The sequence below is a fragment of the Anthonomus grandis genome, chromosome 8 (genome assembly GCF_022605725.1).
Source record: "Anthonomus grandis grandis chromosome 8, icAntGran1.3, whole genome shotgun sequence".
Lineage (NCBI taxonomy): Eukaryota > Metazoa > Arthropoda > Insecta > Coleoptera > Curculionidae > Anthonomus > Anthonomus grandis.
In genome coordinates, this window is record NC_065553.1 from 17995684 (window position 1) to 18009615 (window position 13932).

General features: G+C 37.1%; 1 protein-coding gene across 1 annotated transcript in view; it reads left to right on the plus strand.

The window, feature by feature from the left end:
• Positions 1-13932, plus strand: part of LOC126740024 (fatty acid synthase) — a 37699-nt gene that overhangs the window by 20023 nt on the left and 3744 nt on the right. The window contains exons 8-10 of the mRNA XM_050445904.1: positions 1625-6172; positions 9399-9617; positions 12131-12370. Of these exons, the coding sequence (XP_050301861.1) occupies positions 1625-6172; positions 9399-9617; positions 12131-12370 (5007 nt within the window). The remainder of the gene's footprint in view (positions 1-1624; positions 6173-9398; positions 9618-12130; positions 12371-13932) is intronic.

Below are 13932 nucleotides of genomic sequence, written 5' to 3' on the forward strand. Positions count from 1 at the left end.
TTAAAAAATCGACATCAAAAAGCTCTTGACCGATATTGATGTTACCGATGAAGTTTCTTCTTTCTATAATGAAGTTCTTGCTGAATAAGCTCTTAGTTCCAAGGATAATGCTGAGGAAATAAGCCTGCTTAATGATTCTGAAGTCGATGTCTAAAGTATGCTTATTTTCAACTTAAGACTTTTTTTTAATGCACCTATTTATTTATTTTTTTATTATGTGGTCATAGTATTTATCGAGTTTTTAAAAAACTATGTTTTTATTTAATTTTTATAACCTTATATAAAGTTAATATCACCAAAATTGTCCTTACTTATCTACTTCCATTTAGTACTAATTTCATATGCAATTATCCTCCAATAAAATAAAGGATTATTGTAGATCTTAAATTCAAAAAATGCTTCCCTGATAATTTTTCATTTTGTAGCTGTCGAATTAAAAAAAAACGGTCCTCAATTGAGAATATCTCCATTAAAAAGTATTTATATTATTTATATTTATTTAAATTACATAATATAAACATCCGAACATCAGAAACTGAAGTCTTAGGAAAACGCCAAAAAATTAAAATATTTCTTATATTTAAAGCTACACTAAAGAAATGGCTTGTATAAATGTAATCTGCATTGAGCAGATTACTTGAGATTACTACCGATAGAAGAAGGATCATAACAAAATAATATTATTAACAAAAAATGTTAAAAGTAATCTCATTTGATGTACGTGGAACATATTAAACAAATTTTCAAAAAAATCAAAAAATAAGCGGCACTTAGTAAATAATTATTTATTAGGAATTTACGAAGGAAATCCCAAAAATATCATGACATATTTATTCAATTAATAAAATTGGTATTGTTTAAAGAAAAATAGATCCAGCAGTACCTTATTGGGAGTGCCCAATCTACCAAATTAGATTTTGCTGATGGTTTTTTTTGGAATATGAATTGTTTCATTTCATACAAGATAAGCATTGAAGTTTTATTCTTTTTCATGGTCTGTGTTAAATTACATGTTCTCTAATTTGTTGTTAAATTTGTAGTTTTTTAAATGAAAAGTTTCCTTCACTCTTAGAAACGGTAAAGTTATAGTTGTACTAGATAAAAAAGCACTATATATCTGATTCTTAGAATTATATTCCTAGAATTCTTGCATAGTTTGATAAAAAAATTATTAAGCCTTCTCTTCTATAATCTACATTAAATCCTGAAACCAATATGAGTTTCAAAGCAATAAGTTCATACGTTCATCATTGCCTCTAGCTTTTTACTAAAAAATTGCAAATCTTAACATTTGTTTCTCTGCAGCTGACGAAAGAAGATTGATGTTAATTTTTAATTAGTTTATAATTATGCAACTTTTACTGGTCTATCCACAATATTTGCTTTTAAATTTTTCAAATATTACAAGAGTTCCAATTATAATTTGTTTTGTATAAATATATCAAATTAGTTAACACTTTAAATAGTTTGGAGTATATTTTATAAAAACTTAAAACTAGAACGGAAGTAGTTACCGTACAGTGTACTTCCTCAAAAAAAGTACCCAACTACTGCCCAACCTCAATTTAATAACTGCTGACAATATTTAGTAACAAATAACTAATATTCATTAATCTCTTTTCAGTTTGTGGCCCAACTCCAAGCAGAAAACATCTTCGCCAAAGCAGTAAACAGTTCGGGCACTGCCTTCCATAGCAAGTACATAGCCGTAGCGGGCCCCAAACTAAAAAAAGCTTTAGAAAGCATAATTCCCAATCCCAAACCCAGGACTCCCAGGTGGATCTCTTCCTCCATCCCAGAGTCAGCTTGGGCAACCCCAATGGCTCAACAATCCAGCGCCGCTTACCACGTAAACAACCTCCTTTCTCCCGTGTTATTCCACGAAGCCCTAGCGCACGTCCCAAAAGACGCAATCGCTATCGAAGTGGCCCCTACTGGACTTCTACAAGCGATTCTTAAGAGAGCCCTGGGGCCTAACGCCACTAATATTTCACTCGTCAAACGGGGACATGAAAATAACATTAATTTCCTCATGTCAGCTCTGGGAAAAATCTACGCGGCCGGCGCACAACCGAGCTTAGGCAAACTATACCATCCGGTAACTTTCCCTGTTGGTAGAGGTACCCCTATGCTAAATTCTATGATTGAATGGGATCATTCCATCGAATGGTCTGTGGCGAGTTTCGCAGGTAAAGGCTCCAGATCTGGAGAACTGGTCATCGATGTAGATTTGAGCAAAGAGGGAGACAAATATCTTTCTGGACACGCCATAGATGGAAGGGTCTTATTCCCAGCTACCGGATATCTTACTTTAGTGTGGAAGAGCTTTGCGAAGTTGAGAAACGAGGACTACGAACAAATGCCCGTTGTAATGGAGTCCGTGCAGTTCCACAGGGCGACCATTATGCCCAAAGAAGGCTCTGTGAAGTTCTTGGTAAACATTTTTGAAGGCAGTGGCGATTTTGAATTGTGCGAAGGTGGCTCGGTAGTAGTCAGTGGTAAAATTTCCGTACCCGAAGACGTTTCTAAGCAAAGTTTGAACCTCCAGAAACCCGCAGTTAGGCCAGAAAAGGACGTACTATCTCTAACCCTACCAGACATTTACAAGGAGCTCAGACTTCGAGGTTATGACTACGAAGGCATATTCCGCGGCATTACTGAGTGCGACAACCGAGGCATCAGCGGAAAACTAAAATGGGAGAACAACTGGATTAGTTTTATCGATACTATGCTTCAGTTTTCAATCTTAGGACAAAACACCCGAGAGCTTTACTTGCCAACGAGACTCCAAAGGGCCTTTATTAATCCCAAGGAGCACTTGAACATCGTTAAAAATCTTGCGGAAGGCCAAACAGTGGAGGTGAACATGTATCGCGACATTGGGGTGATAAAATCGGCCGGAATCGAACTTAGAGGCATGAAAGCCAGCCTGGCGCCGAGAAGACAACAAACTCAAGCGCCCCCCAAACTTGAAAAGTACCAGCTGGTCCCCTTCATAAACAGTTTTAATGAAGAACTCGAGAAGAGTCGAGCGAACGCACTTACAGTTCTCGCCCAACTGGTCCTAGAAAACTCTTCAGGCGCTTCTAAGCTTAAAATTGCCGAGTGTCTAACGGATAAGCCCATCGAAGCCGCCCTGGCACCCCAAATTACAGAAATTCTCGAAAAAGAACCAATGATCGCCGTTGACTCTACTGTGGTCTCTACAGCGCCTGTAGACGCTTCCAGTCTCGAGGCCATCGGCATCAAATCGGCTGTAAAAGACATAAAAAATAACCCAATTGAAACCAATGCTCACCTCATTATTATCAGTGATGCCCTAAACTATAACCAGAAATCTTTAATTGATAATGCCAAAAACTCAGTCAAGGAGGGCGGTTTTGTTCTTTTAGAGGAAGCCAAGGGACCGGTTGATTCCGCAAAACTTGCCGCGCTCGGTCTCGCAGTTGTGAGCGTGCAAAACACCGCCACTAAATCCTATATTCTTCTGAGAGCTCCGGTAGAGGTCGCCAAAGATGCCGCGGTCATCCAAGTTACCGAAAATAACTTCTCTTGGGTGGAACCACTTAAGGACGCCATGGCCGCCGCAGAAAACACCAACACGAAAGTTTACATTTACGTGCAAGGTGAGCCACTTACCGGTTTGGTCGGCATGGTCAATTGCCTAATGCGTGAGCCAATTGGAGGTACAAAAGTGCGTTCTGTCTTCATTCAAGACCAAAACGCACCGAAATTTAGCTTGGATGCCTATCAAAACCAACTAAAACTCGACTTAGTGCAGAATGTACTTAAAAATAAAACTTGGGGCACCTACAGGCATCTTCTTCTGGAGCAAAACGTCGACTCGGGAAGTTTACAGGTAGAGCATGCCTACATTAATACGCTCACAAGGGGAGACTTGGCCAGCTTAAGGTGGATCGAAGGTCCTCTGTCGTACTACAAGGGAGAAGATTCGAACACGGAACTTTGCCATGTGTATTATGCTCCTTTGAACTTTAGAGATATTATGTTGGCCACTGGTAAACTCCCTCCGGACGCTTTGCCGGGAGATCTTGCTGGTCAGGACTGTATTCTCGGGCTGGAGTTCTCCGGACGCGATAGTAAAGGAAAAAGGGTTATGGGCATGGTTGCCGCAAGATCACTTGCCACCACCGTACTTGCCGATCCAGGTTTCCTCTGGGAGGTGCCGGATAAGTGGAGTCTGGAAGAGGCTGCCACTATTCCAGTTGTTTACGGAACCAGTTACTACGCCTTGGTGGTGAGAGGTAAAATGCAACCGGGGGAATCAGTCCTTGTTCATGCCGGTACTGGTGGTGTAGGACAAGCGTCAATTGCCATAGCACTCCATATGGGTTGTAAAGTGTTTACTACAGTGGGTAGCCAAGCTAAAAGAGACTTTTTAAAGAAAACATTCCCACAATTGACGGATGACAATATCGGCAATTCTAGGGACACCAGTTTCGAACAGTTGGTACTGCAACAAACTAACGGTAGAGGAGTCGATTTGGTTTTGAATTCGCTTGCGGGCGAACAGTTGCAAGCATCCGTGCGATGCTTAGCTATCGGCGGAAGATTTTTGGAAATCGGCAAGCTCGATCTGAGTAATAATACCGCGCTGGGAATGAGTTTGTTCCTGAAAAACACGACGTTCCATGGAATTTTACTGGATGCACTATTCGACTCTGATTGCCCCGAAAAACGTGAGGTAATGAAATTGGTAACTGAAGGAATCAAATCGGGAGCAGTGAGGCCTTTACCTAATACAGTTTTTAACGAAAACCAAGTGGAGCAGGCGTTCAGATTTATGGCTACGGGCAAACATATCGGCAAAGTCCTTCTTAAGATCAGAGAAGAGGAAGCGAGAAAGACACAGCGGCCGGCGATTAAAACCGTCACAGCCATTCCTCGCACTTATATGGATCCGGAGAAGAGTTATGTGCTTGTAGGCGGTTTAGGAGGTTTCGGTCTAGAGCTCGCTGATTGGCTTATCAAACGTGGGGCTAAGAATGTTGTTTTAACATCCCGCAGTGGCATTAAGACCGGTTATCAGTCGTTGTGCATCAGGCGCTGGCGGGAAAACGGAGTAAAAGTGCTCGTATCTACTGCAGACGCCACAACTGAAAAGGGAGCGCGCAGACTTTTAGAAGAAGCGACCGATTTAGGACCTGTGGGCGGCATTTTTAACTTAGCGGTGGTACTTCGTGACGCGACGTTCGACAATCAAACCGAGGCCGACTTTAAAACCGTTTGCAAGCCTAAAGTTGACGGCTCAAAGATGCTCGATGCCGCCTCTAGGGCCTTGGCTCCCCATTTGGACTATTTCGTAAACTTCTCGTCAGTTTCTTGCGGCCGAGGCAACATTGGACAAAGTAATTATGGATTGGCAAACTCAGCTATGGAAAGAATCGCCGAGGCTAGACACGAGGCTGGATTATCAGGCGTGGCAATTCAGTGGGGCGCTATCGGTGATGTCGGTTTGATTTTAGAGAGTCTTGGCGGCATGAATGATACTGAAGTGGGAGGAACTTTGCCCCAAAGAATGTCTTCTTGTTTGACTACAATGGATTTATTCTTGCAACAACCGAACTCGGTGGTGGCCAGTATGGTTCTGGCAGAAAAACGGAAGGCATCCAGTTCTAACCAAATAAGTCTAACAGATGCCGTGGCAAACATTCTGGGCATCAAAGATTCCAATACGGTTGCGGCTGCTGCAACTTTGGCCGACCTTGGCATGGACTCACTTATGGGCGCTGAAATTAAACAAACTTTGGAACGAAATTACGATCTTGTACTGAGCGCTCAAGAAATTCGTGGTTTAACGTTCGGAAAACTGCAGGATTTGAGTAGCGGCGGCGGCAGTGGCCCCACAGCATCACAGAAGACCGACGATGATAACTTGGTAAAATTCGAGACTGGTATGGCGGAGATCATGCCAAGTAAAACCTTGGTTTCGTTGCCGAGCAAGTCGAACGATAACAAAAAAGCGCCCGTTTTTGTGGTTCATCCTATTGAAGGTATTATTGATGCTATGAGAACGTTGGCTAAAAATGTGGATGCTCCGGTATATGGGTTGCAATGTACCAAGAATGCTCCTTTGGATACCATTACGGAGTTGGCCAAGTTTTACGTGCAAGAGATCAAGACTGTTCAGTCTAAGGGAACTTACAATTTGGTAAGAATTAGTTTATAATATTTTTTTACAGTTGGAGTAATTGATTTTTCGGGAAACAAATAAATGTCCAAATGTATTTAATTTCGTCAAACATATATTGGTATCCCCAGGGCGTTAAAATACATGTGGTTCCCTAAAGATTTTTTTTATATTAAAAATCTAAGCAAAATGTTAAAATTGATTAACAGAAATTCTCTTAAAAGTAAATGTTTTAAAGAGTTTTCATTTATTTATAAAATCGACTGTGAATAACAAAATTTAAAGACACTTATCTAAAAAACACACAATAAGTCAATGTGGATCAATAATCAAGTCAGCAGTAGAACACTGTAATTTTTATGGATTTTTCTGTTTAAAATAATTCATTTTTCTTACAACCCCACTCAGTATTTTACAACCACTTTTTGGCATTTTTGGGAGCATTCAAGTATTACCTAGGGGTGTCAGGCTAAATCTTACGTTTGTGCTTTTTCCCGGAGAAACGATAAGTATCAGTTGATTCATATGTAAAAACAACTTTTGTGTCATACAAAACTTAAATCTCCTTAAAAATAAAAATAATGCGCTTAGAAAACATAAAAATGTGGTCCATTGTCTGGAATAAAAAGCAACATTATTTGCAATACTTTGAATATATAAAAATTTATTCCAAATTCCTGGTAAATACACTTTTTTATCCTTGGGAAAGCTTACGTCAAGTTTGTATACAACATAAAAAATTAAAAGCATAAAAAACAGGAAAAAATGAATTGAATGAATTAAAAAAAAAAGATATATCACAAATTAAATCTATTTGAAAAAAACATTGTTAAGAAAACATGAAAAATTATGTTATATCCTTAGAAAATATGAAAAATTATGGTCAATTTTCTGGAATAAAAAAAAACATTATTTGCAGTGTCTGGAAGACTTAAATTACTTCAAAATCCTGGAAAATATTCTTTTTTTGATCCTTAAAAAACTAAAAACTATTAGAAATGCATGGATTAACATTGAAAAATATTTGAAAGCCCTGAACCTGACGCCGATTTTGTGGAAAAATTAAAAGGGCTTCAAATGTCTGGAAAGTATTCATAAAAAAATGTTATTAAAAAAATAATAATAAAATTTTGAACAAAGCAGAATCGATATTCATTGAGCACTGTGTAATTTTCATACGCAGTTGTGAGTTTATTTTCTTAGTAACAACTGTAAAATGTTTACGCAAATTTCATCAATAAACAAAATTAATGCAAAATGCATTTAAGGATTACATAAGCGTATTTTTATACCTAAATTGAAGCTGAATAATGATGATGATAATACTTATAACAGCAATAATAATGATAAAGCGTCAATTCAAAAAATTCACAAACTAGACTAGTGGTCGAAATAAGTAAATTCATTAAAAACGATTAGCTTTTCCTGGTAGGGAGTTGCTGAGTGTATGGCAAAACGCTAGATGAAGAGGGTCTTGGTTCTTCGGCTGTAGTTCGAAATTCCTCAGGAACGGTTAGAGGATTTTCAGAAATATTGGGGTCTGAAACAGTGCGAGACGCATCACTTCCAGTTTCGACTTTTTTCCCCTTTTGCGTTTTTTCTCAACGCCTGTTCTACGGTGCTCTTTCAACAAATCAACCAAGCTTTTGTCTAAGACTCTTTCGATGTCTGCATCTTCTAGTCCACCAGGAATGCGCTTCAAAACTTCGTCGGGATTTGCAGGATGCAAACCAGTTGCTCTAAATCCTGATTTGAGATTCTCTGCTACATTTTGACTTACTCCTTTTCACAATCTGTCCAGTAGGTTCGGAAATTGTTCTTTCGGGATACAGCCTTAGAACCGCGACTCCTTTCTTTACTGATCAAGAATCTCTCTTCATTTTCTTTTCATAGGCGCAAATACGGCTACATCAAGGGGCTGCATTAAATGCGTGGCATTGGCTGGGAAGGGAGTTATGTAGATGTTATTTGTCCCACATGCCTCTATCACCTGTGGTGAAAAGTGGCTTGCCAGGTTGTCACCAACGAGAATCATTTGGTCGTTATTTTCTCTGGTGGATTCGACGTGAGGCAGGAAAAGCTGGAAGAACCACATTTCGAATAAGTTTTTGTCGAACCATCCGCACTGCTCGCATATTTTGTTCCTCGTGGTTCACCTTGCGTCCAGTTGTCATAAAGATTCAAAGCTTAAAGCTTTTTTTTTAACCATTGGGTGGTAAAAGGTCTCCATTGGCATTTCCACAAACCATTAAACTGATCGTAGCCCGGGAATGCTCCTGAACTCTTTCCACTTTCTTCGTGTTCCTTGGCACTACCACCTTCCTGGACCCAGGATCATCTGTAACGTTGGTTTCATCATAGTTGTACAAATTTGAGCTTTTCACTGCTCTAATTACTAAGTCAATATTTTTTTTATTTAAGAAGTTATTTTTAAATATTCGAAAATTTTTTCCTTGTTTGTCCAAGAATTTTTTTATTACGTCACGAATATCAACTTTTGTGAGAGGAAATCCCCAATTTGCTACAACACCCAATGTCTTTGAAATGAGAGCCTCTTCTTGATCACTTAAAACCTTTGGACGACCAACTGATTTCGAGTGTGCACCAAGAAGTCTTCGACATAACGTAGTCTGTTCTACTTTGAAAGTTTCGGCTGCTAATTTCCTCGACATACCCGCATTTACTGCATCTACCGCTTGGCGCAAGGCGTTCTCTGAGTAATTCCGGTAATTTCTTACTCCCGGAGTTTTTTTATACGTATGAACCATTTTTATACTTTATTTACCTGTAACAACAGAAAGCCGGCGATAAAACACAAAATAACATAACCTAAAAAAAAAAGTAAGCAAAAATACACGTGGTGTGCAAGTTACCCTGGGGTGGGCAAGTAGCCCCACATTACAGTATGTATGTTCAACGACTGGAATACTCCCCTGTGTGGGATTTTCCGAGTGTTGTATGTATTTCCTGTTATTTGACATAGTCTATTCCGAAACATGTTATTGAAGTTATATATCGAATCAAGAAAAAAATCATATGAGTATCGAACTTCCATTACATAAGGTAATAATAAACGAAAATCACTTTACAGAACACTACAAAGAATATTAATAAAAATAATTTTGGAGGGCAAAAATTCAATTTTACCTAAAGAATTCCCTAAAAAGTGCGTTACGTAATACTTGAACACTCTCTTTCCGTAAATGAATTTGCTTTTGACTTTCTTCAATTCATGGTTTCTTTTCAGGTTGGATATTCCTTTGGCGCAGTAGTGGCATTTGAAATGGGAGTTTTACTCGAAAAGCAAGGTGAAAAAGTGAATCTCTTCTTCATTGACGGATCTCCGGGTTACGTGGCCACCCACACCGGAAAAGCCCGATCTAAGATCCATAAAAGCGAAGCGGCTGAACAGAGCGAGGCGATGTCCTTCTTTATTACGCAATTTAAGGATATCGATCAACAAAAGGTATGATAAAATGCATATTACTGATATGATATATTTTTTTTTCTTAAGTTTCTTATCAATCGTGTTTAAATAGAAATTAAATTAAACATGAATAACTGACAAACACAAAAAAAATTGTCGGAACATGTACATACATTAATAATGCACGTTTTATTTTCCAGTGTTTAAATAACTTCATATTATTATTTATTATTTCGAATAAATAGTCGTAATGAGGCATTACTATTTACTTGTCGGGTTCATTATTTATGGCTTAGAATTGTAATGAATTTGCAGGCATTATTATTCATGTAAATGCCCACAAATTCATTTGAATTCAACTATTAGTCATAGAAATTGTAGTAGGTTTTTAAAATATTCAGATTTATTCGTAATCAGATGCCTAGTATTATGGATTAAGATAAAAAAAATCTGTAAGAAATCAGACATTTCAGGCCATTTCCATTTTTTTGCCATGGGCAATGAAAATTTCCAAAACATTATATTCATTAATCAAAAAATTACTAGAATAAATTGATCTTATAATATCGCATAAGAGAAAGTGTTTCCATGTTTTCTTTTCAAATGAAGAACCCAATTACCTTTCAATATAAAATAGGTGATGTCAACATGATCTCGAGGTGTTGTATTTGACCCTAAACTTTTTTTTGTCGATAACTTAAATTAAGTATGCAGTAATGCCTTAAAAATCTGGTTTTTAGAAATACTAAAGATATCCAGCAGCAAAGTGAAGCAGTGAAAACCTTATATTTCACTTTTGTATGGTCTCTATTATTTTGCTATTACTTGATGGTTTATTATACAGTGTGTTTCAGAACTATGGGATCAAATTTCTAGGGGTTGTTCAGTGCAACAGTAAAGTGCAATCCATTTGAGTATAGGAACCCATGTCCGGAAATGTGTTACTACGCCACTACGGCCCTAAGACGCGTTTAAATTTAGAAAAAATATTAATTACCTAAATAGGATCTGATGCATTTATTTTTACCTTTTGTATATGATACCATCACAACAATTGTTCAAAATGTCTTCCTCCAACCTCAATACACCGATTTAAATGCCACACATGATTTCGGCGGACTACACTAAAAATTTGATTCTCGTTTTAAATGATTTCAAATGCTGGTGTTATTCATCCAATTAAGTCCAGCTCTGATTCTACTGGAGTTTCGTAGACTAAAGACTTTACATGTCCCCACAAGAAAAAATCGAGCGACATTAAATCGGGTGGCCTAGGAGGCCAAGAAACTGCTCCACCTCTGGCAATCCAACGGTGCCCAAACCGCGGAGCCAAATACTCGCGTACTTGTAGAGCAAAGTGAGCCGGCGCTCCATCATGCTGAAACCACATTTGCTGTCTAACGTTTAGTGGAACATTTGCAAGGAGTTCTGGGAGAACTTCCTCCAAGAAACGTAGATAAATAGGTCCTTTTAACCGTTCCGGTAGAAGGTATGGCCCAATTAAATAATCATCAACAATGCCTGCCCATACGTTAACAGACCAACGATTCTGACGTTTTCTTGGAAAAATTGCATAAGGATTTTCTTCGTCCCAAACATGGCTATTCCTACTATTAAAAATACCGTCTCTTGTGAAAAAGGCTTCATCGGTCCACAAAACATATCGTAAAAAATTTGGTTGTGCAATGATGTGATCCAGAAGCCATCGACAAAATTGAACTCTAGGATGATAATCGGCTGCAGTCATACCTTGAACTTTCTGAAAGTGGTAAGGATGGAGTTATTGCTCGTGTAGTACCCGCCAAACAGAAGCGTTACTCGTATTCATATTCTTAGCAACGTCACGTGTGCTATTTGATGGTTCATCGGCAACTCGCTGAAGCACCTCTTCTTCAAATTCGACCGTTCTTACGGTTCGAGCAACACCAGTATCATGCATTTTGGTCTTAAACATGCCTGTCTTAGCGAGCCGCCGATGAACCGCAATAAACTATTTGTATCCAGGATGCTGTCGTTCGGAATAACGTTCATGATACAACCGCGATGCTGCTCGTGCATTGCAATTTGTTGCTCCGTATACCAAATGCATATCCGCCAATTCTTGATTGATAAAGTTTTTCATTAGCAATAAATGTTTAAAAATTGTAAGCTAATAAATTTTTAAACATGATATTGAGAATTGACATTGATAAGCGTTGATTTTAAACAATTGTTATTATGGTATCATGTACAAGAGGTAAAAATAAATGCAGCAGATCCTATTTAGGTAATTAATATTTTTTCTAAATTTAAACGCGTCCTTTGGGCCGTAGTGGCGTAGTAACACATTTCCGGACATGGGTTCCTATACTCAAATGGATTCTTCTGTTGCACTGAACAACCCCCAGAAGTTTGATCCCATAGTTCTGAAACACCCTGTATTAACAATAACAAAATTTGAAAATTCCATTTACCTCAATTTTTTGGTCCACAATTTTACTCAAAATAAGTTTCTTGCTGCTGATACATATAACTATAATTAACATTTAATTATAATTAACATTTATTTTTAGGTTGTTCAAGATTTATTAAATTTAAAATCCTTAAACGAAAGGGTGGCCAAAACAGTAGAGATCCTCGGCAAATCGTTACCGTTCCCTGCTGACCAAGTAAGCGCGGCGGCGCTTAGCTTTTACCTAAAACTGAAGGCGGCCGACCAATATAAACCACAAAATAAGTTCAATGGACCAGTTTCACTAGTTAAGGCTAAAGATAACTTTGTGGACTTGGATGAAGACTATGGATTATCAAAGGTTAGTTAGAAATAAATACATCATATTCTTTTTATATGAATTCTAGTTACAACAAACAATTTTTATTAGAAATTAATATATTATTGGAAAATTCCATGACAAGGTAGAATATTATATGGTTCCAACAGTACACAGATTTATTGTGAATAATGTAGGATTTCTTCCTTTGCCATCTAAATTCAGTTGAATTATGTACAACTTTATTATTATACGTTATAAAGTGCTGTTACCTATAAAATCTATAATTTAACTTATTTATAAATTTGCGCTCCTTAGTATATTGGGTTCCAGATTGTTGAAGCATATTCATGCACTGGTCGCACAAGCCTTACGGTCTTTACACAATCAAGCAAATATTAGCCTAAAATGATACAAATAAAGATCGCGTTTCAGTTAATTGTAAGTTTTTAAAAAAATAAATTACAGTTGCATTTTTCTGGGTTAACAACTAGAGAATTTAAGGAATAAGTCATAGAATTTTTGTTAAAAGAGTAAAATCAGTAACAGAGTTTTAGATCTGCATGTAAAGAATAAATATTAAACACTAAAGGCCCTAGGTGCGATCCCTGTGGTTGTCGAATATCATTTACAATAACGTATTGAGTTCTTTCATTTCTGTAGCTTTTTTGAAGGAAGGAAGCAGAGAATGACAGTATCTATCGTCTGTATGGTTGCTTATTAGAAATACATTAATTAATCAGTATGTTTCGAGTAACCCAGATATGTATCCAACATTCCACCTAAATATTTCATTTCTAAGGCAAATTCAATTATACTATTGTTTTCTAAATTTCACTAAAAAAACTATCAACAATTCGATTGAGATTTTATTTATTACCCATATAATTTGTTTTCGCAGCATTCAATTTTAAATTGGAAAAAATCACCTATTGTCACAAAGTCATTGTCTAACCATTAAAATTACAACAAAACAAACCCACTTGATCTACAGTATCACACAATAAATAAAATATTTATGAAAGCCATTACAGAAAAATTGTAAATAGTGGAATTTTGAACATTTGTTTTCTTGTGCTTTTAATTCATTTAGAATTTATTCGACAGTGGTAACTTATTAAGTAACTTTTCAAGCAACTCACAATAATTTTTATCAGACATTCAAAAATCATTAACATATATTATAAATAATAATAAAATACTACATTGTGGAATACACTAACACTACAAAGTCGATTAACAAGAATTTTTTAATCCAAGCTCCATAATCACCATAAATATGCAATTGTTTCAGATGCTCTTTGCAAGTCTACGTAAAGACTTAAAGCTTCTATCGCTTTCAACACGTTCCTCAAAGTAGAGAGAAATATTTAAAATGATTAAAACAACTGCTGACACACAATAGTCTCAAATATTTAGTCTATATGCCCCATTAAGTTTACAGTCTTAAATCCAGAAAGTTTCTTAGGTCTGATCACTTTTGGTATTGGAATTATAAGACTAGTACTTTACAAACTCTATCAGTTTATTTAATTTTTCGTTTCGTTGTTTCCAACAATGGTTTTTGAAGTTTTTCACAATTGTTACCAGCTCGCTTGCGTTCA